The following is a 25,264-nucleotide window of genomic DNA, read 5'->3' on the forward strand; positions in this document are numbered from 1 at the left end:
ATATAGTGCACACCATAAGTGAAAAAGGGAGGGAATATAAGGGTGCTGTCATGGGCTCTGTAAAATCCCGTTACCAGTAAGTAACTAAAGATTTTTTCCCCTTCTCCCATGACAGCACCACCTGAGAGATTTACATACGTACACTGCTCAAAAAAAAATAAAGGGAACACTCAAATAACACATCCTAGATCTGAATGAATGAAATATTCTCATTGAATACTTTGTTCTGTACAAAGTTGAATGTGCTGACAACAAAATCACACAAAAATCATCAATGGAAATCAAATTTATTAACCAATGGGGGCCTGGATTTGGAGTCACCCCCACAATTAAAGTGGAAAAACACACAACAGGCTGATCCAACTTTGATGTAATGTCCTTAAAACAAGTCAAAATGAGGCTCAGTATTGTGTGTGGCCTCCACGTGCCTGTATGACCTCCCTACAACGCCTGGGCATGATCCTGATGAGGTTGCGGATGGTCTCCTGTGGGATCTCCTCCCAGACCTGGACTAAAGCATCCGCCAACTCTTGGACAGTCTGGGGTGTGAGCACAACCCCCATCTGTGGACGTCGGGCCCTCATACCACCCTCATGGAGTCGGTTTCTAACCGTTTGTGCAGACACGTGCACATTTGTGGCCTGCTGGAGGTCATTTTGCAGGGCTCTGGCAGTGCTCCTCCTGTTCCTCCTTGCACAAAGGCAGAGGTAGCGGTCCTGCTGCTGGGTTATTGCCCTCCTACGACCCCTTCCACCTTCCATGTCTCCTGGTGTACTGGCGTGTCTCCTGGTAGCGCCTCCAGCCTCTGGACACTACGCTGACAGACACAGCAAACCTTCTTGCCACAGCTCGCATTGATGTGCCATCCTGGATAAGCTGCACTATCTGAGCAACTTCTGTGGGTTGTAGAGTCCGTCTCATGCTACCACGAGTGTGAAAGCACAACCCCTTGATCCCTGATTAATCTAGCTACAGTTCCCCTTGTAACTTTAAGGCCTCTTCTAGCTCCCTTGAAGGAGACAAATAAGGCTTCACTCCTCCTCCAGGAGATTTTGTTGCAGCTAAATATTGAAACAAAACCAGTCTTAAATCTAGCGTATGGAGTCTCTGTTCTTCTGAATCTTCTGGGTTAGGATAGAACGAAGGGAAAATGATCTTCTGCGTTCTGTGAAATTTGGAGGCCACCTCCGGAAGGTAGGCCGGGTCTGGCCTTAACGTAACACTATCTATAGTGACTTGTGTAAAAGGATGATTTACTGACAGTTATTGCAAGTCACTAACTCTACGGGCTGATGTTACCGCTATCAGTATAACTGTCTTCAAAGTGACAGTTCTTTCTGACACACTTTCTAAAGGCTCGAAGGGAAACTTAATCAGGGCTTCTAGGACCAGGTTTAGATCCCAGGGAGGCATTCTAGGGGTAGCAATAGGTCTGGATCTGTCACATATACAGCCTACAAAATTGGAGTAATTTCCCAAATCAAATGTAAATCCATATTAATATATAAAAAACACATTATTTCATAGATAAGATAAAATCACATAGCAAAGTTAAGAAAATAGATCTTATGAGGGAAGGATACACACAAATGCAGAGCAGCAATAAATAAGTGGGCCCTAGGGGAACAACTGGCTGACCCTATTCAACTATAGCATATCGTAGTCTATAGTACATGTGTACAGTAAAGAGGTAGCAAGAGGCACTGTATGGAGTTAAAATGGTCTCCCCAAGGTAGGTACCTCCACACAGAGAGAAGCAATCATAGAAAGTCACTGAAAGAAGTTGAACAGGCAAAAATAGCAATAACAGGTGGAACCAGAGTGCTCACCCATAAAGGTACAGAGGTTACCACTAAGCCACTCTGCAGCCCCGACGCGCGTTTCGCCTGGCTTCTTCGGGGGGCGGTGGTTGTGGAACGAATAAGCACCATTTTATCTCCTGCACAGACTGAACGCAGGTGACAGCGCTGATTACTGCAGCGCATGCGGAGTGACAGGACGTCCCCCCACACCGCGTCACATCCGGCCAGTTTCCCGACGGAACCATGGGCAGGGACGTGCAACTAGTGACGTCACCATCCACAGCCCCGACGTACGGAAGCCCGACGGGACGCGGCCGGAGCAGGACGGCACTGCGCATGCGCGGCTCAGCGGCAGCCATGACAAGTAAGGAATGAAGTGAGGGCACAAAGATACAACTAAATGTGTGTAACAAAGCACAATATACAAGAAAGGGAAAACAGTGAATCAATATATAGAAAAAGGCTGTCAACCTAATCGGGAGAGACACCAGTACAGTATGAACATATATACAGATGCAATGTCAGTACAGATACAATAATGTCATTCCATTGAATCATTGAAATCTTGTATATGGTGATTGATTCCTGATTGATGAGATCGTTACATCCCTAGAGTGTCCAGTAGTTCCATGTAGTAGTCGAGGCATATAAATTGTGATAACAAGATGCAAAGCTATGAAGGAAAAATTTCAACATAAACAAAAGAAGTTAAAATCCACATAAAAAACAAGGGAAAAGATATTTCTATAAAAATGATGAAAAACTGTTAATTTCGTTCAAACCACCAGGGGTCACCGTGTCCAGGATAGCAATCCAGCGGCACTCAAGCTGCGCCAAAGTACGCTTGTAGTTACCCCCTCTCGTCCCCAAATGTACCATGTCAATGCCCCTGAATATAAGGGATGAGGGATCACAATTATGGCGCAGCCTGAAATGCCGCGGGATAGTCTTGAGTGTTGAGACGTCAGAGATATCCCGCGCAGCAATCACGTCCCTGATATGTTCCCTAATACGCACCCGAAATTCACGGGAAGTAAGTCCCACATAACTAAGATTACATGGACAGGTAGCCATATATACAATGTGTGTAGAGCTGCAGGAAATATAGTGCGTGATTTTAAATTCTTGGCCATTATTGGCAAAGAATGATTTAGTACGAATTATATTTCTGCACGCCATACAGGATCCACATGGGTAACATCCCCATCTTTTTTTGACCATCCCAAAGGGAGCAGAAGTGGGGGCAACATAATGACTCCAGACTAACGAGTCTCTCAGACTTCTACCCCTCCGGGCCGTCATTAATGGTCTATCAGGCAGAATCTTATTGAGTGTAGGTTCGGTTTTAAGAATTGACCAATGTTTATTGAGAATTCCTCGTATCGCATGCCAATGACTATTGTATGTCGATATGAACTTAATAGGGGGATCCTTCTCTGGTAACTTTTTGACGCTAGTTAGAAGGAGATGCCTTTATGAACCTGATGACCCCTCTATCTGCTGCAAAATTGTAGTTATATAAGGCTCCTAGAGCCAATACTTGCACCTTAAGGGTGCTGATAGCCAACCCCATATCTAAGCCCCTTTGAAGAAATTCCAGAATGGCCTTAATAGGATTTTTACCCTTAGGATATTTGCCCATCTACTTTGGGGCAGTCAGCTATGTCCTACCATAGATCTTAGTCGTTACTGGCATTTTGCTTTCAAAGCAGAGTAGTGACGAGACCTGGGGAAAACCCTTCCTGAATTAATAACGACCTTTCAAACTCCAGGCAGTCAAATGCAGGCCCGACCTCTGAGGATGGAAGACTGGGCCCTGCTTGAAGAGATCTGGATCGTCTGTAAGGACCCATGGATCTGATTCGGTCATCCTCTTTATCCAGGTGAACCATGGTCTCTTGGGCCAGAATGGGGCGATTAAAATGACATTTGCCTGTTCCTCCCGGATCTTCTTCAAAATCGTTGGGATCAACATTAGCGGAGGGAAGGTGTAAACACGGCCGAAGTTCCAGGGAATCTGCAGTGCATAAGGTCTTTCTTTTGGATTCAAGGAGCAGAAGATCCTTGTGTTTCGGTTTTGCTTGTTTGCAAAAAGATCTATTTCTGGTTGACTCCAGCAGTCCGCAATCTGTTGAAATACTGCTGGATTCAGCTCCCATTCCCCCTGTTTTAGTATGTTTCGACTCAGGAAATCCACTCTTTCGCTCTCCTTGCCTCGTATATGGAGAGAAGAGAGCGTAAATTCATGTTGCCTCGCAAACTGTAGCATCTGCTCTGTTACTAACATGATAGGACTGGATCTCGTACCCCCGTGATGGTTGACATAGGTGACTGTCATCCGGTTGTCTGACATAATGCGGACACGTTGTCTCTGCAGTTGGGAACTTAACTTCAATACTGCATTTTTTACAACCAACAGCTCCTTCATGTTTAAGGAGAAGCTCTTTTCGTTGTCCAACCAGACTCCTTGTATTATACAATCTCTCAGATGTGCTCCCCATCCATCTGCGCTTGCGTCCGTCGTAATTAGGTCTCTGACCTGATACGACCAAGGCACTCCCTGTGACAGGTTCTCTTGTTCCTGCCATCATGTGACTGAACTGATGGCTGTACTGGAAAGTGTCATTTTCCTGTCCAAGTGTCCTTTGAATTGTTTCTCTGCCGCTAGGATGTCTTGCTGCAGATGTTGGGAGTGTATTTGAGCCCAATGGACTGCTGGGATACATGATGTCATTGTACCTAAAAGAAACATTGCCTTCCTTAGAGACATACAGTACAGACCAAAAGTTTGGACACACCTTCTCATTTAAAGATTTTTCTGTATTTTCATGACTATGAAAATTGTACATTCACACTGAAGGCATCAAAACTATGAATTAACACATGTGGAATTATATACTTAACAAAAAAGTGTGAAACAACTGAAAATATGTCTTATATTCTAGGTTCTTCAAAGTAGCCACCTTTTGCTTTGATGACTGCTTTGCACACTCTTGGCATTCTCTTGATGAGCTTCAAGAGGTAGTCACCGGAAATGGTTCTCACTTCACAGGTGTGCCCTGTCAGGTTTAATAAGTGGGATTTCTTGCCTTATAAATGGGGTTGGGACCATCAGTGGTGTTGTGCAGAAGTCTGGTGGATACACAGCTGATAGTCCTACTGAATAGACTGTTAGAATTTGTATTATGGCAAGAAAAAAAGCAGCTAAGTAAAGAAAAACGAGTAGCCATCATTACTTTAAGAAATGAAGGTCAGTCAGTCCGAAAAATTGGGAAAACGTTGAAAGTGTCCCCAAGTGCAGTTGCAAAAACCATCAAGCGCTACAAAGAAACTGGCTCACATGAGGACCGCCCCAGGAAAGAGACCAAGAGTCACCTCTGCTTCTGAGGATGTTTATCCGAGTCACCAGCCTCAGAAATCGCAGGTTAACAGCAGCTCAGATTAGAGACCAGGTCAATGCCACACAGAGTTCTAGCAGCAGACACATCTCTTCAACAACTGTTAAGAAGAGACTTTGTGCATCAGGCCTTCATGGTAAAATAGCTGCTAGGAAACCACTGCTAAGGACAGGCAACAAGCAGAAGAGACTTGTTTGGGCTAAAGAACACAAGGAATGGACATTAGACCAGTGGAAATCTGTGCTTTGGTCTGACGAGTCCAAATTTGAGATCTTTGGTTCCAACCACCGTGTTTTTGTGCGATGCAGAAAAGGTGAACGGATGGACTCTACATGCCTGGTTCCCACCGTGAAGCATGGAGGAGGAGGTGTGATGGTGCTTTGCTGGTGACACTGTTGGGGATTTATTCAAAATTGAAGGCATACTGAACCAGCATGGCTACCAGAGCATCTGGCAGCGGCAGGCTATTCCATCCGGTTTGTGTTTAGTTGGACCATCATTTATTTTTCAACAGGACAATGACCCCAAACACACCTCCAGGCTGTGTAAGGGCTATTTGACCAAAAAGGAGAGTGATTGGGTGCTACGCCAGATGACCTGGCCTCCACAGTCACCAGACCTGAACCCAATCGAGATGGTTTGGTGTGAGCTGGACCGCAGAGTGAAGGCAAAAGGGCCAACAAGTGCTAAGCATCTCTGGGAACTCCTTCAAGATTGTTGGAAGACCATTTCCGGTGACTGCCTCTTGAAGCTCATCAAGAGAATGCCAAGAGTGTGCAAAGCAGTCATCAAAGCAAAAGGTGGCTACTTTGAAGAACCTAGAATATAAGACATATTTTCAGTTGTTTCACACTTTTTTGTTAAGTATATAATTCCACATGTGTTAATTCATAGTTTTGATGCCTTCAGTGTGAATGTACAATTTTCATAGTCCTGAAAATACAGAAAAATCTTTAAATGAGAAGGTGTGTCCAAACTTTTGGTCTGTACTGTAAATGGATTCCTGACTACTCCTGAGATTAGGGTCATAATCTTGTCTTTCGGTAGTAGACAAGTCTGTTCTTCCGAGTCCAAGATAAGCCCTAAGAAAGACTGAACCTTCTGAGGTTCCAGCCTTGACTTCTCCAGATTTAGTATCCATCCAAGATTGACAAAAGGTCAGAACCAGTCTGGTCAATGTGAGATTGCAATGTTCTATTAATCTGTCCACTACAAGAAAGTCGTCCAGGTCAGGGACTACCAGAGTACCTTGTTCTCGTAAATGCGCCGTGACCTCCAGAAATGATCTTTGCAAAATCCTCGTAGCCAAGGAGAGGCCGAAGGGGAGAGCTGTGAATTGAAAATGCTTGTTGATATATATTGCTACTCTCAGATACAGCGGATATTCCGCATGGATTGGAATGTGGTAATAGGAGTCCTTCAGGTCGAGGACACGCATATAACAAACCCGGGAACAACACTTATGGTTGATCTTATAGATTCCATCTTGAAGGGGCTGTAGATTAGAAAGTGGTTTAGGCCCTTCAAGTTGATTATAGTTCTGAAGGAGCCGTCCGGCTGCTTTATCAGAAAACAGCGAAGAATAGAATCCTTTCCCCTGCTCGCTTATTAGAGTCTCTCTTAAAACCTTCTTGTCCACTAAGTTTAATACTTCTTGCTCCAGGGCTGCCTACACTCTGGGACTCCTGGGAGGTGAAATCCTGAAGGTCTGCTGAGGGATAGATGTGAAGTCTAGTCTCAGCTCCTCTTATCCCTAATATCGAGGCACTGGATGAAATCTTTTCCCAGACAGGTAGGAAGTGGGATAGTCTTCCTTCTAACCTGGGGAGGCCCGTCACTTAGGGGTTTTTCTATTCTCAGAGGAAGCACCTCCAAACATGAAGCCTCCACTCTTTGGCTTCTTGTCCTTCCATCTCCCCTGGTCTCTGGAGAATTTACCTCTTATGTACCTTCTCTTACGAAATAAAGATTTGTACTGAGGCAGCGACACACTGGGAAACCCATGCTTCTTATCTGCGGCTTCATCCAGAATGTCATCCAAAGCTTTGCTAAAAAGAAACTCCCCCCTCACATGGGATTGAACACAGTTTTGTTTTAGAATAAAAAAAAAAAAAAAAAAAAAAGATACAATCTCAGAAGGTAGATAAAGATAAAGAAAAGGAAAACCTCCACCCCCCCCTACTACCATCTACAACCTCAGCAAATATCAGTTACAGCCGAACGAAATACAATTATTAAATAAAGGCCTCAAATACATGCCCGCCACCAGGTTTAATAAGTTTGATGCCTTTTTAGGGGTCAAACAACTTATGAGAAAATTAGCTATTAAAAAGCATTTTATTAAAAACAAACAACCAGATACAGCATCACCACCCAATCCAATGTTTTCCCAATACATTCATACGAATGTGAAAAAGAAATCTAAATTTCACCCTACTCATGAATACTCAGAAGCATTCGAAACCTTCCAAAAAAATGTGATCGATGATATCAGGAAAACAAGTGACAAAAAATGTCTCAGATATAAATATAACCTCACAGCCAGCGAACAAAAAGCCATTCAACAATTGTCCAAAAATAAAAACGTGATCATACGCCCAGCCGACAAAGGAGGTGGCATTGTCGTGCTGGACTATGAACAATACCACGCAAAATCTATGAAGCTACTAAGTGACACACGTACCTATGAGCTACTAAGCAATGATCCCACTAAACATCATCTTGAAGATATGAAAATCTTGATTAAGAAGGGCCTCGAAATGGGCTCGCTTAATAAACAAGAATTTGATTACATAAATACTCCATTCCCTAGGATTGCCATGTTTTACCATCTACCCAAGATTCATAAAACCTTGGAAAACCCGCCAGGTAGGCCAATTATCTCAGGGATCCAGAGCCTGACCTCAAATTTATCCAGATATGTTGACTGCCACATCCAAAAACTAGTACCCCAACTACCGGCCCACCTGAAGGACACTAAACACACACTACAATTGCTCAGTCAAATCCAATGGCAGGACCATTACATCCTAGGAACCATAGATATTACCTCCTTGTACACGGTAATACAGCACGAAAAAGGTTGTCAATCCACATGTTTTTTTCTTAAGGAATTTGGCGATATGCCAAATACCCAAATCGACTTCATCAAGGACTGTATGCTTTTTATTTTAAATCATAACTCTTTTAAATATGAACAAAACTTCTATACACAGATGGGGGACCGCCATGGGAACCAGATTCGCACCAAGTTATGCAAATTTATACGTAGGCATGTGGGAACATAATAACATATACCCAAATGGTAAGCTATGTGCGAATCTGGTCCTATGGCGCCGTTTTATAGATGGTATTATATTCATCTGGTCAGGAGACCGTCCTTCCTTGGACACCTTTTTAACTGATATTAATAAAAATGATTTTTATTTAAATTTTATTTCCTCCACAAGCCAGAAAGAAATTAGTTTCTTAGATCTTAACATTTTTGTAAACGGAGGACGATTATGCACTAGGACACACTTTAAGCCTACTGACACAAATAGTTTCATTCATATGGACAGCTGCCATCTACCCAGTTGGCTACTAAATGTACCTAGAAGCCAGTATTTGAGACTTCAAAGAAACTGCTCTCACAACCAAGACTTCACAAATGAAGCAAACATACTAACACAGAAATTTATTGACAAAGGATATAATGAAGTATTCCTCAACAAAACCAAAGAGGAAGTAAGCAAAATACCCCGCTCAAACATACTTATGGATAAGAAACAGGAATCAGACAGACCCACAATGGACATTCCCCCAATTATAACTACATACAACTTAAACGTCTACATCCTCAAAAACATCATAAAAAAACATTGGGGCATACTGAAGGATGATCAAATATTGGGGGAATTAATACCGCCATATCCTCAATTTATATTTAGGAAAGCGAGAAATATTGGCAATAGGGTAGCTCCCACAATAACACATCCACCCATCTCTCTTTCTCATAAGCCGCCCGGCTTCTTCCCATGCAAAAAATGCTCAGCTTGTAAAACCTTAAACACTAAAAAACAAAACACCATTTCCCATGGAAAGATCGAACATCCAATAAAAGATTTTATAACTTGTACTAGCAAGGGAGTGATATATGGACTTAAATGTCCCTGTAAAAAACTCTACATAGGACGCACTATCCGCCCCTTGAAAAAAAAAAAAAAAAAAGACTAAGTGAGCATTTACGAAATATCAGAAATAAATTTGAAGGCCACCCTTTATCTAAACATTTTAAAGACAAACATGATGGCTCAATTTTGGGAAGTGAAGTGACAGGTATACAGCTTATACAAAAAGACTGGAGAAAAGGGAACTACATCAATCAGATGTCAAGAAATGAAACGAAATGGATATATGAAATGGACTCTTTGAAACCAAGAGGTCTCAACGGCGGTATAGAATTGTTTGCATTTGATTAACTACACCTGCTAATCGTTACCCTCTGATTGGAAGGATACTTAAACAGGACCAGGAGACCAAAGGCTATCCCTGATGAAGGATACCGCGTATCCGAAACACGTAGGAAAAGCCTTTTTGGTCCTCTCTGCTGCTGGTATCTGTGATCGCTACCCGTGACGTCACACAAGGCCCTGCACGAAGGTCCTCTCGCTCTCTCTCAGCGCGTCCTCCCGGAAGCGCTCGCTGCACGCCGCACGCTGCATTGTGGTATCGGAGTCTCTGGCCAGGACCCCGACACCTCTTTTCTCCTGCATCTCGTTTTCTTTCTCTGCTCACCCAGCAAGATTCAAGCGGAAGATAAGTATGCTCCCCGCAACTGAGTGACCAGAACCACTGGATATTACAAGGCAACCATCAGACGCCCTGGCTATACATTAAGGTACTGAACTGTATCACCAACGGGCGTTGAACTTTGAACACTAAGGACACAGAGGTTTTTCCTCTTATATACTTCCCCATTATACATGTTTTCTACTCATGTTTATTGAATAACCCCCACTCTTTTTCTCAGCTACCCACACCAGCCATCAGCTGGCAGCTCAACCTACAGCTACTCCCCCTGGTTTTAGGGTTCATCTGACGGGGATTACTACCTACCACACAGGTTGTTGCTCTACCTCTACAGATCCAAATAAACACCCCGATCTGGTTTCTATGCATCCACCAGCTTACCTGAACTATACCAGGTAAACCCCTATTCATTCATTAAAAGCCCCATATAGTTCATAATTATAATCCTAATTTCTATTTATCGTTCTAAAACCACAGGCTCTACCAGCTTTTTTAACCCAAATTAAGCTTCCATAACCCCACAGAAGCATATACTCATCAACTGAAGACACACCCCTGGGTATTTAACCAATATCTAGGATTACACTCTTTTATGTAAACCATCACTATAGAGTTATCTATAGGAAGATTTAACTGGTGTTTAAATATAAAATTCTTTTTATTAGAGCAATCACTCCAATATTTCATCTAATAAGAAGATCTATTATTCCGTTCGTATTCTCCTCCTCATCTTCTAATAAGATCTTCCTGACATCCCAGGTAAACGCATGCCCAGTAGTTCTACAGAGAATCAACTAACCTATACAGGTCAGTAATCATAGTCCTTATTTGTCCCACTACAGGTCCCAAACAGCTCTGGATCCCTGGAGGAATTACCCAATGCACTATTTTTAACCCTTGTTTTGATACTAATATGTATCCATAACATTTTTAATATTGGCTCACAATAAAAATATTAATATTCATCAACATTTGTATATTCTTCCATTACTACTCCCAGTAATCCTCACTTACTCCTCTCAGTACATCAGCGCAGTGGTTTTATATATTTTTAGTTTTGTTTTAGACTGTACATCCCCTGGCCAGATCTTGAGCCACAGTGCTCTGCGAGCCGCATTAGAGAAATTTGCATATCTGGCAGCCAGCCTCACTGAATCTGACGATGCGTCCGCGAGGAAGACCAGCCAGGATCTTTTCCCTGGGAATGTCCCCTTTAATCTGGTCTTCTAACTGCTGCAACCAGACCATCATTGACCTGGCAGTGAAAGTGGCTGCAACTGCCAGTTTCAATGCGCCTGGTGAGGAATCCCAAGTTTGTTTTAAGAAAGTTTCTGCTTTTTTATTAAGAGGATCTGTGACAGCTCCCAAATCCTCAAACGGCATGGTGGATTTCTTAGAAGACTTTGACACTGCCATATCAATCTTTGGGGTCTTATCCCACCTGACTGCATCCTCTTCCTAAAACGGACTCTTAGAAAAGGGCAGCTATCATCATCTTCAATCAGGTCTTTTCCATTCCCAGCCGAAGAGTGTTCCAATTCTCTCATTGACAGGGAATGTGCGCCTTTACTTTGATCCAGGCCCCTGAACATGATGTCCTGAACGGTTCTCAGGGTCTTGGTATTGGCTATGCCCATAGCTGTTCTTATGGCTTTAATTTATCCGTTTTTTCCACTGGAAAACACGGCCTACCCCCTGCATCGCTATCTGAGGAAGATGATGATGAGGCTGAAGAGGAGGTAGGCGAGGAATTAGACTCCATGTCCTGGAATCTTACAGATTCCTCTGAATCTGAAGTACGACGCTTCAGCTTCTTACTCTTTTTACGTGTAGTTAGCGCCTTCAGGGAGTCCCTAACCTCTGACTCGATTAAGGATTTGAAATCCATGGCAAAATTAGGCGTTTCCTCCGATATGGTCCTTTGCGTACAACTCGGGCAAAGCTTTTTAGTGTAGGTGCTGGGAAAAAACTCTGCACAGCGCACACTCTGTTATTCCTTTTGGCGCTACACTTTTTGGGCTTTTCCTAGTAAAAAAAAATACATAGAAAAAAGGGACCCATTTCACGGAGATCACTCACCACTCTTCCGTTCAGTCTAGGGTACTGGAGATGGAGGCTGGATCAGTTCACATGATCTCTCCCGTCTGGAGGCGATGGACTCGCGACCCACCCTGCTCTTCTGGCTGGTCTTCCTGCCGCTCGTCCAACTGCCACTACTGCGGTCCTGATGATGGCGCTGCTGCTGCCCAGGTGACTGCGGTTCTTGGTCTATGATGAAGAAGATGTACAGACACCACCATTCTGCAGCTCTCCCTCTCTTAAATAGATTCACCCTCAGTCCGGCCCCTCCCGCGTAAATCCGAGTAGACACAGCTCTTTCTTTTCTTTTGTTTTATTTTTTTACTATGCCGGATTCCTGGCTTCCGGCACGCTCAGGCAGCAGGGAGTGTCACTTCCTGACACACGCCCTGCGCAGTCCCGAGCGGCCCAGCATTCTGGCACGCTACATCTTTAGGGCGCGCCGGAACTTCCTGTCACACGCCCTGCACATGTGCAGCCGGAAGTCCTGCTTACCGGCGCGCTGAGCCACAGGTGCATACCATGACAGCACCCCGCGCATGCACAGCCTCGGAAGCGGGTCCCGGCGCACTCCATCAGAGGCATCACGCCCGGCACCAGCACAAGCCCGGCATGAAATCCGGTGCAGGCAGACCCGGGAAACGTGTTGGTCGGGGACATGCCTGAGAGGATCCCGCATGCACGCCTACTATACCGCCGACCTCCTGGCTGCAGCATATCCCAGACCGAAGGAATCCACGTCCCAGACACCCTCAGCCTGGTAAGTCCACGAAGTACCGCATCTCAGAGGTTCCCATCAAGGACAGGAAGCTAAACTGATGCGGAGGAGAGATACTGCCTTTTTATTCAGTAGGTTTCCTGTCCTTGGTGGGGGGATACCCTCTCAGGTGGTGCCGTCATGGGAGAAGGGAAAAATGATTGACAATTCAGGATTAGCATAGATGAGTACTGGACCATCAAAATAATATTACCAATGAAATGTAAAAAAACACATGTAGAAAACAGTACTTTGTAGTATTCTAATGGACAGCTGTGCTTTATGAGCCCAAAGTCCAGTTGATTATGTCTCCAAACACTGTTTTCAGATTAAAGATGATCCAAAATTACAAATATAAACACATACATGAAAAAGGATGCAGGATAAAAATTGGCAGAAAATATTATTCTTTATTAAAGGGTTTTTCCAGGTATCAGCTTTTATTCTGATGTGCTACTTCTCCAACTCTGCTCTTTTTGTTTACAGGCTGAAGTCACAACTAGAGCGCAGTGATGCTGCTGATATAGACAGCATGAGCTGCTGAGTCAACTACTGATTAGTTGCAGCGGTCACGTGTGCTGTACTTGTTATATCACAATTGCAGTTGTTAACAAAGATGGGATTAGCAGTGAAGGGTTGTCTCTGGAATGGGAGTAATAGCAGCACATTTCTTGTGCGTTTTAGCTATTTTTTGGATCCACTTGCCAGGGAATGTGGCCAACAAAAAAAAAAAAGGGGCTGGAGAAAAGAGCTCAGCTTAAATTGTGATCCTGTGTGCTAAACTTTGCCATAACTAAGCTGACCAAAGTCAGTCAACTAATAGACGGTATAAACCTAAAGTACTAAAGATGCACCACATTTATTAAAAACAGACTGAACCTCTATGATAAATCTGGAGCATTTTAAGACTGTATAGCCCAAGTCTGTTTTAGTAAATCAGCCCCAACGTGTAATACAGATGCATCTCACAAAATTAGAATATCATCCAAAAGTGAATTTATTTCAGTTCTTCAATACAAAAAGTGAAACTCCTATATTATATAGAGTGATTACAAACCGAGTGATCTATTTCAAGTGTTTATTTCTGTTAATGTTGATTATGGCTTACAGCCAATGGAAACACAAAAGTCATTATCTCAGTAAATTAGAATACTTTATAACAGCTTGAAAAATGTTTTTAAAATCCGAAATGTTGGCCTACTGAAATGTATGTTCAGTAAGTGCACTCAATACTTGGTCGGGGCTCCTTTTGCATCAATTACTGCATCAATGCGGCGTGGCATGGAGGCGATCAGCCTGTGGCACTGCTGAGGTGTTATGGAAGCCCAGGTTGCTCTGATAGCAGCCTTCAGCTCGTCTGCATTGTTGGGTCTGGTGTCTCTCATCTTCCTCTTGACAATACCCCATAGATTGTCTATGAGGTTAAGATCAGGCGAGTTTGCTGGCCAATCAAGCACAGTGATACTGTGGTGTGTAAACCAGGTATTGGTACTTTTGGCAGTGTGGACAGGTGCCAAGTCCTGCTGGAGAATGACATTTCCATCTCCAAAAAGCTTGTCGGCACAGGGAAGCATGAAGTGCTCTAAAATTTCCTTGTAGATGGCTCCGCTGACTTTGGTCTTGATAAAACACAGTGGACCTACACCAGCAGATGATATGGCTCCCCAAACCATCACTGATTGTGGAAACTTCACACTAGACCTCAAGCAGCTTGGATTGTGGCTCTTCCTCCAGACTCTGGGACCTTGATTTCCAAATGAAAATTGGAACTCTGGGACCTTGTGGAGTGTGTCAATGACTCCCTTCTGGACATCTGTCAAGTCAGCAGTCTTCCCCATGATTGTGGAGCCTACTGAAACAAACTGAGGGACTTTTTTAAATGCTTAGGAAGCCTTTGCAGGTGTTTTTTGTTAATTATTCTATTTTACTGAGATAATGATTTTTGTGTTTTCATTGGCTGTAAGCCATAATCATCAACATTAAACAGAAATAAAACACTTGAATTAGATCACTGTTTGTAATGACTCTATAGGAGTTTTACTTTTTGTATTGAAGAACTGAAATAAGTTCACTTTTTGATGAAATTCTAATTTAGTGAGATGCACCTGGAGATGCCTGATGTCACAGCAATAAAATATATATACAGATACACCATTATGATGACAGGCAGAAACTTAACTAGAATGATAAAGCACCACCCAGAAGATCGGGAGCAGGAGAGTTACAGGTCGAGCGACCATGTGTAAAGCTGTTTTTTGGTAAACTACAGGATGGGTTTAGCATTCACATGTTGGAGATACTGGGAAGCAGCCTAATATATGGCAGTTTAAGGGACAAAAAGTAATGCGACTGTAGAACAGGATACCGCAAAAAATGTTATTTAACAATTGAAGATAATGGCCACCATATTTAGTTGTTTTGTATACACTTGCATGTCAGAGCTTTGCATAGTTCTGTTAACCTTTGATTAGTCGCCTCGATCCATTGGAGCCAGAGGAAGTTTGTTTTTGTCATATTTCGGCAAGTATGGAAGGTACAGTAGTGTTCGAAAACATGAGTTAAGCACAATCTTTATACTAGTTATTATTTCCATTCATTGGGAACATTGCACACTGTTTTTAATTCAAAACATGGAGAAATGTATAGAATTTTAACCACTTTACAGAAAATAAAAAATGAACATTGGGCTGTTCTAAAAAAAATAGCAGTGTCTGCATTTGTCTTTACAAACTCACAATATGTACACTTTTTTTTAGGATTTCGCATTCCTGCGAATCACTAACCTAATCTTTAGTTGTATAACCACAGTTTTTTAGAACTGCTAAACATCTATGTTGCATAGAGTCAACTAACTTCTGGCACCTGTCAACTGTTATTCCAGCCCAGGATGCTTTGACTACATCCCACAATCTTCTGCCATTTGTTGGCTTTGCCTCAGAAACAGCATTTTTTATGTCACCCCACAAGTGTTTATCGAATTAAGGTTCAGGTAATTGGCCTGGTCACTCCATAACCTCAATTTTGTTGGACTGGAGCCAAGATTTTGCTTGTTTACTGGTGTGTTTAGGGTCGTTGTCTTGTTGAAAAACCCATTTCAAAAGGGCATATCCTCTTCAGCATAAGGCAACATGACCTCTTCAAGTATTTTAATACATGCAAACTGGTCCATGATCCCTGGTATCCGGTAAATAGGTCCGGCACCATAGTAAGAGAAACATGTCCATATCATGATGCTGGCACCACCATGCTTCACTGTCTTCAGAGTGTACTGTGGCTTGAATGCAGAATTTGGGGGTCGTCTGACGAACTGGCCACTGCCCTTGAACCCAAAAAGAACCATTTTACTTTCATTAGTCCACAAAATATTTCTCCATTTCTCTTTAGGCCAGTTGATGTGTTCTTTGGCAAATTGTATCCGCTTCAGTACATGTCTTTTTTTAACAGTGGGACTTTGCGTGGACTTCTTGCTAAGAGATTAGCTTCACACAGGCGTCTTCTAACTGTCACAGTACTCACAGGTAACTTGAGACTGTCTTTGATCATCCTGGAGCTGATCATTGGCTGAGCCTTCGCCATTCTGACTATTCTTCGATCCATTTGAATTTCTTCCATGTCTCTCTGGTTTCGCTTTCCATTTTAAAGCATTTTTATCTTAACAGCATATCATTGCCTGCACTTCTTTCTAAGTTTTACCCTCTCCAATCAACTTTTTAACCCCTTTCTGACATGGGGCATATTAATACGTATCTGTGCCCTGGGTCTTTTGTGCCAGATACATAATAATACACCCTGGCGATTGCGCCCGCACACAGGCTGTGGGGGTGCGATCACCGCCAGGTGTCATCCGATTCTCACAGCCGACACCAGGTGCTATGTGCTAGAAGCGGTTCCGCACCGCTCTTAGCACATTAACCCCCGAAATGCTGTGATCGAAGTCGATCGCAGCATTCAGGGAGCAAGGGGAGGTAAGCGCCGCTTACTTACCTCCTCTCCGGCGTCCCGCGCTGTCATGGCGACCCGATGTTGTCATGACAACATCCGGGTCACCAGACAGCAGGAAGTTACTTTGATCATGCGCAGTGCGCGATCAAAGTGACTTCTGCCTGTGCAGAGTTGACAGGCTGTATAGCATAGAGATGCTGCTGCATCTCTGCTATATAGGTGATCAGACTGCAAAAAGTGAAAGTCCCATAGTGGGACAAAGTGTAAAAATTTAAAAAAAAATGTCAGCGGAAAAAAATAAATAAAAAAAAATAAAAAAAAAAATAGTAAAGATATTTTTAAAAAAAAATTTAAAAAAAAATTAAAGTATATTGTACCCATGAATAAATATATTATTCTTAAAAAAAAAAAAAAAAACAATAGAAGTAGACATATTTGGTATCGCCGCGTCCGGAATGACCTGATGTATAAAACTGTCCCCTTAGTTAACCCCTTTAGTGAACACAGTAAAAAAAAAAAAAATATGAAGCAAAAAACGATGCTTCATACCACCAAGAAAAAATGGAATAGAACGCAATAAAAAAGACAAATGTAAATTAAAATGGTACAGATGAAAACGTAATCTTGTCCCGCAAAAAAACAAGCCACCATACAGCTCCATCTGCAAAAAAATAAAGTTATAGCTCTCAGAATAAAGCGATGCAAAAAAAAAAATTATTTTTTCTATAAAAGTTTTTATTGTGTAAAAGCGCCAAAATATAAAAAAAGATATAAATGTGATACCGCTGTAAACATACTGACAATTCCTCAATTGTTGATTTTTGTTTATTCTGCCTCCCAAAAATCGGAATAGAAAGCGATCAAAAAGTGTCATCTGCCTGAAAATGGTACCAATAAAAACGTCAACTCGTCCTGCAAAAAACAAGCCATCACATGACTTTCGGACGAAATATGGTAAAATTATAGCTCTCAAAATATGGCGATGCAAAAACTAGATTTTGCAAAAAAATGCGTCTTTTAGTGTGTGACAGCTGTCCATCATAAAAACACGATATGATTCTGGTATCGCTGTAATCGCACCGACCCAAAGAATAAAGTCATCTAATCACTTATACCGCACGAGAAACGGCGTAAAAAATAAACTCTAGGGTTGTGTTGGGGGGGTTGGGATTTTTTCAAAAGTAAAGAAAAAAAATAATAATTATGACGATATGGCGACTAGTGTTGAGCGCAAGTGCTCGCTACTTAAATTTGCATCGGGTGCTCGGGTATGCACCGAGTATCATGGGTGCTCAAGTCTCTGCCCCATATGCTTCGTGGCCAAAAAAAAACTCAAGGGGATTGCCAGCCATGCCCGAGTGATCCCCGCATGTTTTTTTTTTTTTTGGGGTGTCTAACAACCGTGAAACATGCAGGGCAGGGACTCGAGCACCCGCGATACATGGTGCATACCTGAGTACCCGATGCGAACTCAAATAGCGAGCACTCGTGCTCAAGACTAATGACAACTTATTCAATATGATGACGTAATGTTGTCAATTTCTGTGTTGTACCTCTGGGTTCAAAATGTTCACTATACCCCTTGATAAAATCCTTGAGGGGTGTAGTTTCCAAAATAGAGTCACTTGTAGGAGGTTTCCACTATTTAAGCGCATCAGGGGCTCTCCAAATGCAACATGGCATCCGCTCTCAATTCCAGCCAATTTTTTATTCAAAAAGTCACACAGTGCTCCTTCCCTTCTGAACCCTGCCGTGCGCCTAAACAGTGTATTTTCCCCATATCGGCATACTCAGGAGAAATTGCACAACAGTTTTTGGGGTCCATTTTTCTCCTCTTACCATTGTGAAAATAAAAAATATGGGGCTAAAACATCATTTTTATTTTCACGGCTCCATGTAATAAACTTCTGTGAAGCACCTGGGGGTTCAAGGTGCTCACCACACATTTAGACAAGTTCTCTGAGGGGTCTAGTTTCCAAAATGGTGTCACTTGTGGGGGGTTTCCACTGTTTAGGCACATCAGAGGCTCTCCAAATGCAACATGGCGTCTGGTAATTATTCAAGCAAATTTTACATTCTAAAAGTCAAATGGCGCTCCTTCCCTTCTGAGCCTGCCGTGCGCCCAACAGTGGTTTGCCCCCTCATATGGGGTATTGGCATGCTCTGGAGAAATTGCACAACAAATTTTGGGGTCCATTTTTTCCGGTTAACCTTGCGAAAATAAAGAAATTGGGGTCATTTTGTGAAAAAAGTTAAAATGTTCATTTTTTTCTTCCACATTACATAAATTCCTGTGAAGCACCTGAAGGGTTAATAAACTTCTTGAATGTGGTTTTGAGCACCTTGAGGGGTGCAATTTTTAGAATGGGGTCACTTTTGGGTATTTTCTGTCATAAAGGCCCCTCAAAGTCACTTCAAATGTGATGTGGTCCCTAAAAAAAAATGGTTTTGTAAACTGTTAGAAAAATTAGAAATCGCTGATCAACTTTTAACCCTTATAACTTCCTAACACAAAAAAAAACCTTTGGTTGCAAAACTGTGCTGATGTAAAGTAGACATGTGGTAAATGTTATTTATTAACTATCTTGTGTGGCATATCTCTCTGATTTAAGGGCATGAAAATTCAAAGTTTGAAAAATTTTCTACATTTTCACCAAATTTCCAATTTTTTCACAAATAAACGCAAGTCATATCAAAGAAATTTTACAACTATCATGAAGTACAATATGTCACGAAAAATCAGTCTAAGAATCAGCGGGATCCGTTGAAGCGTTCCAGAGTAATTACTTCATAAAGTGACAGTGGTCAGAATTGTAAAAATCGGCCTAGTCATTAACGTGCAAACCACCCTCGGGGGTAAAGGGGTTAATCCAAGTACGCTGTTCTTCTGAACAATTTCTTGAATGACCCATACTTCTCAGGCTTTCAAGGAGAAATGCATGTACAACATGTGCAGGCTTCACTCTTAAATAAGGGCCACCTGATTCACACCTGTTTCTTCACAGAATGACTGACCTCACTAATTGAACTCCACACTGCTATTATTTTGAACACTTCCCCTTTCTATTAATTATTCAAATACACAGACTCAAAAACCTGCAGATCATGAATGCTGAGTCTGGTGGTTTTCTTAGAATCTACTGCACCAACTGGTAAATTGTTGGACATGTGGTAATATAATTTATACCAAAAACTGTGATTAATCTGGCCAGTCATATTGGACTGCTATTCTTCTTGCATCGTGAGATGCGGCGTCGACTACATGTACCACAGCAAGATGCGAGCGATTAATAGTGTTAAATATTTTGGCATGACTATCTTAAGGTCAATAGATTATTTTCCACTATTTATGGATCATACAATTTGAACACAAGGCTTTGTTCCCTTCTCAATGTCTTTCACAACACACGACCAAGAGTATATGGGACCGTATATAGTAATCGGGTGCAGTACATGACATGTTCAGTGAAATAGTAACATTACCAAAGGAAAAGGGGATACAATAAGCCTGTATTAGCGACTGGTTTCTGGTAATGATACATTTTTACTGCGAGGATCTGACAAGCAGATGTGATTTCTCAGGGAGGAGAAGTCTGGATGTATAAAGCAACATTGTGCAATACAAATAGAAACAAACCACACAAAACCAGCAGAGAAAGTTTTGTGTATTCATGAGAAAAAGTAACAAGAAGAATATTCTGGTATTTTCACAAATACTTGTGTGACGCATTGAAAGAGTGTAACCACCTGTAAAAAACACATAAGCGGTTATATCGGTGTCCCAAATAACACCTCTCTGAAAATGCATTCAGATTGCAGTTTGTCATAATAAGAAAGGCTATTCTTTAGGATACACACAATGTCACACTCTCATCCCTTTCTACATGAGGATGCAAAGTGGGACCACTAACTTGCATTGGTCAGTGTCAACTGAACACGGCTATTCATGAAGCCCAACATTAAACAACTAATTGCTACAAGTAATTTACACAAGTATTACTGATGACTGCATAGTTGTAGAAATATTAAACTAGTGCAAGAGAAAAGAATACGAGTCCTCCATCAGATTCTAGGAATCAATGTAAGTCCTCCACTTTATCCTTATAGCAGTTATGGTGAATCTCCCCCCATTATCTTCACAGGTTGCTCCAAAGTCTAAAAGACTGGAATTATATTGTACAGGGTATCTAAGAGATAAGAGCACCACAGAAGGCGATACTCAAGCACAGCCATTATTGTTGTCCAATAAACAAGCAAGGGCAGCACAGTGACTCAGTGGTTAGCATTGTAGCCCTGCAGTGCTGGGGTCTCGAGTCCAAATACCACCAAGGACAACATCTGTAGGGGTTTGTATGTTCTCCCAGTGTCTGTGTGGGTTTCCTCTGGGTTCTCCAGTTTCCTCCCATACTTCACAGACATACTGATAGGGAATTTAGATTGCGAGCCCCAATGGGGACAGTGATGCTGATAACTGTAAAGTGCTGCGGAAATGGTTGGTGCTATAAAATGAGTAAAATAAATAAACCTGTGAAGGTGCTCGGCTTACACTCTGCCTGTGGGATCAAAACTTTGCATTTTAATGGGAAAGTGACAACTATAAGAACCGGTTCTAATAACCAGAGGTGATAGCGGACATTTAATATCCACATTTTTGCAGTTTTTCTAGATGACAATATACTTTATTTGCACATGATAAGTCCTGGCCTGTCTGATACTCAGATTTACACTTCTGCCCTTGCAAAACCGATGAGCTCACTTGGATCTCTGCCAGGCTACAGTCCTAAATTCAAGACTACAGTGAAGACCTTTATAAGATAACAAGGAGCAACAAGAAAAAGGAGTAGAGATTTTTGTCTACAGAATCAAGGGCAAATTCATAATATATTTTCTATAAGGGAACTACAAATATGTAAAGAAACCATAATTCTCCTGACACCATTACTGCAAACAGAAGTGATGGTTCATCTACTCGGGTCATTCATGTGTATAGGCGTTTCTAAATTATTAGGCTAAGTTCCCATGATGAGTATTTTGTGCAGGTTTTTTTTCCCGCTGCTTATTTTGATGCAGCTTATTACAGCTTCATCAAAGTGGATGGGTTTATATAAATCTCATGGCCACTGTGCTTTTTTATGCTGCGTAAAATGACCTGCAGTACAGTTTTGAAATCCGCAGTATGTCGATTTCTCTTGTGATGCAGTTTATACATGTATTTCCCCCCATAGACATACATTAGATGAAGAAAATACACAGGAAAAAAAATAAAACATTTTTTAGTGCATTTCCATTTCAGAACCGCAAGAAAAGCGCTGCATGTAACCCACACATGACATTACCAATAAAAGTTCTACTAAAGCAAAGTATCCAAAACAATGCAGCTGAAAAAAAAACACACTCAAAAACACAATGAAAAAACTCAAGTAATCTAGTTTAGTTAATGGGTGCAGAAAATCTTTAGCACTGAAAATACACCAAGTACTCATGAAATTTAGAATCCACATACAGGAGTTTCAATAATTATAATCTGGAAGATTCTAGATACGTCTAATGATTTAAGGCTATATTCACACATGCATTGTACAGGTATATGTGCTGTCAGTTTTAAAACAGATAGCACACAAACTCAGGTTTATTGATTCATACAAACAACTGTTTGTAAAAGACGGATCTGTGAGTCCAACCCCGAGACTGTCCTATTCCCATCCATTAAAGTCTATGGGGATCAGTTAAAGGGAACCTGTCACATGAAAAACACAACCTTCAGATATGGGGTTATAATTTACAGGTTAATAGCGTCCTGAACCTGCCCGACACCTGCACTGAAAGGCTGATTGTCAAGAGATAATGAACTTTATTCCTCCCGGCAGCATTCGGCAGTCAGTCATAGGGGTGGTGTCGGCGCGGGATCAGTCACCGCCCTGCTCTGTGTATAGAGAGCGACTGTAACCGCGCACCCTGCACTAACAGACAGCTCGCTCATCATTAGGGCTGGACAACAGTCAGTGCTGGGATAGCAAAGCCGCTGCTCTCTAGTCACAGAGCGGTGACTGAAATCGCGCCAGCACCACCCAGATGACTAAAAGAGCGAGCCTGCCGGGGGGAATAAAAGCTAATTTCATTCCGGCAGCGGGGTTCTAAGTGCCAGCGCCGGGCAGGTTCAGGTCGCTATTAGTGATGAGCGAGTATGTTAGGTTAACCCTTTCGTTGAGTATACTTGGACTAGCACCGAGTAGTTACAGCTGCTCGGTGATGTGTTTGAATCACTCCCGTGTGCATGATTTGCGACTGTTTGACAGATTTAATACATGTGAGGAATGTGTAAGAAGCAGACATTCCTCACATGTATTAAAACTGTCAGTCGCAAATCATGTACACGGGAGCGATTCAAACACATCACCGAGCAGCTGTAAATACTCGGAGCTCGGCCTGAGTATACTTGGTGAAAGGGTTAACAAAACATACTCGCTCATCACTAGTCGCTATTAATCCTAGATCTGCAAGTTAATAGTCTTTTTTTCACTTGACAGGTTTCCATTAATACCAGGGCCCCACTATCAGTATTCGGTCAGTATTTGTTCTCAGGAGTGGGAGACAAAACCAGGAGTGGGTGATAAATGCAGAATTGGTGACTTGTTTCTATTATACCTTTTCTCGAATTGTTCCTCACCTGGTTTTGGCTCCCACTTCTGAGAAAAAATACTGACGCTAAGATTTTGTTCTTATGGAAGACCACATGGATACTATATAACACATGTTCACACATTTCCGTCCCTATTATGGCAAAAACTTCTAGTTTGCCTCTATGTGTAGTCACAAGAAGAGCTTGTTGTGGACTAAATTTTAGCAGAGCGATTTGATAGCTGGAATATTTCACAAGAGTCAACTGAAGATTCTCACTTGTCCCATGCGAGTTCTGTTGCAATGATTGTTATCACACCGCAAAATACACTTTAGTTGTAGTTGTATCGACATTTCTTTGCTTCTCAGCTTAAATACAATGGTACAGTCAAATCTTATCCACATGAACATTCACACGACCATATTTACCAAAAATACAACAGTTTAAAAACATTAAAAGCAACTAAAGAGTCAGTCCAGGATTAGAAATAAGGATCTGATTTTTATTTATTTATTTTTTTAATAGTTTAACCAAAAGTGGTGCACCAGTTTATACTACTAAACAAGTCATTACAGCATTATGCTGCACCTAGTGTTTTCTGCGACTTTACTAATCAGAAAAGTGGCATAAAGCGGTCATCGTTGTGTTTAATTGTGCGACTTTAAAGCCACGCCAAACCAAAATAGAAGCAGGTCAGAAAAAGTGGCGCAATGGCTTCAAAACTATGATGCTCTCTATTCTCTAGTGTACATATAATGTAATAACTGCATCTTCGGTGAGTTATTATAGCACATCTGTCTTCTACAATTGCACGATGCGATAATCGCACTATAGTAAAGCATCCTGGAATGAAAATCACTTTACAAAAAAATCACAAACCTGACAAATATGTGCAATTCTGCTCACCAGAACTCATTTTGGAAATTGAGTCACAACCTTTAATGATTTATCAGGGATTTGGAGCATTAATTGCAATGATCCATCCAGGAAAGTGTGGTGCTAGTATCACAATTATACCAGTGTTCCCCGCCCCATCAGTGCATTGTATAAGCAGCCAGGTGTTTCCAGCACAACATAAGCGTTCAGCGGAGGGTCTCATGTAGATTACAGCGTGAAATTCTGAATAATGACGTAATATTCCAAATTGACAATCTTAATCTACACTAATAGGATCACAACTAATAGGAGTATGGAGACCTTACACCTCAGAATGAACCAGACAGATAGACACAGCTGTTAGCACCAGACAAGGCAGACACTTACCCTAGAAATAGTTAAAGGCTGATCAAAGTCTTTTCCTCCCACCAGCCTGAATCCCCAAGGTGCTGGCCCTTCAATAGTAATGTGCTTAGATGCCATTATAGGGAATATATAGGGAAGGTTTCCCTTCTCTCAGTTCCTTCCAGGCACAAGCTGTGGCTGTTCCTGTACAGCAGGAGCTTTTCCTGATTACTGAGCCTCCAGCACACAGGGGTGTGGTGTCAGACAGCCAGGAACACCCATACAAAGGCGAGGAGACTCTACACAGTGACTGGATGTATGGGACTCTCTTTGTTTTGGGATGGTCTCCTAACATCTCCTCCCCTCTCTGACACTGCACTGTTTCCTTGTATGGAAGAGCAGGGATCCCAAAGCAGGGGAAAGTTTACACATCTCTGCATTCCTGCCCCCTCCCATATGGGATTAGTCAGGAGCCAGTGCTGCACCTTCAGCTCCACAGGGGGGCTCACCAGGATCCGGGAGATTGGGGAATACATTCTGCTTCATATAGAAACAGCTATGCTTAGAGTGAAAATGGAGGCTAAATACACAATCCCCTGAAGCTCTGGTTTGAAGTCACAATAATTTAGAGAGTTGAATAGAAGATTTTAAATGT

At 42.0% G+C, this 25,264-nt stretch overlaps 1 protein-coding gene across 5 annotated transcripts in view; it reads right to left on the minus strand.

Moving 5' to 3' along the window:
* Positions 1-24,950, minus strand: part of PDLIM1 (PDZ and LIM domain 1) — a 115,046-nt gene extending 90,096 nt beyond the window's left edge. For 2 of the 5 annotated variants that reach the window (XM_073685641.1, XM_073685637.1), the window contains exon 1: positions 24,652-24,949. In XM_073685641.1, coding sequence (XP_073541742.1) covers positions 24,652-24,747 — 96 coding nt within the window. In that variant the 5' untranslated portion in view covers positions 24,748-24,949. Of the gene's footprint in view, positions 1-24,651 lie in introns of all 5 variants that reach the window. The other 3 variants (XM_073685636.1, XM_073685638.1, XM_073685639.1) reach the window with 3 other exon arrangements.
* Between the last annotated feature and the right edge of the window lie 314 nt (positions 24,951-25,264).

The sequence above is a fragment of the Phyllobates terribilis genome, unplaced genomic scaffold (genome assembly GCF_046119375.1).
Source record: "Phyllobates terribilis strain yellow unplaced genomic scaffold, ASM4611937v1 Scaffold_5__5_contigs__length_657084704, whole genome shotgun sequence".
NCBI lineage: Eukaryota > Metazoa > Chordata > Amphibia > Anura > Dendrobatidae > Phyllobates > Phyllobates terribilis.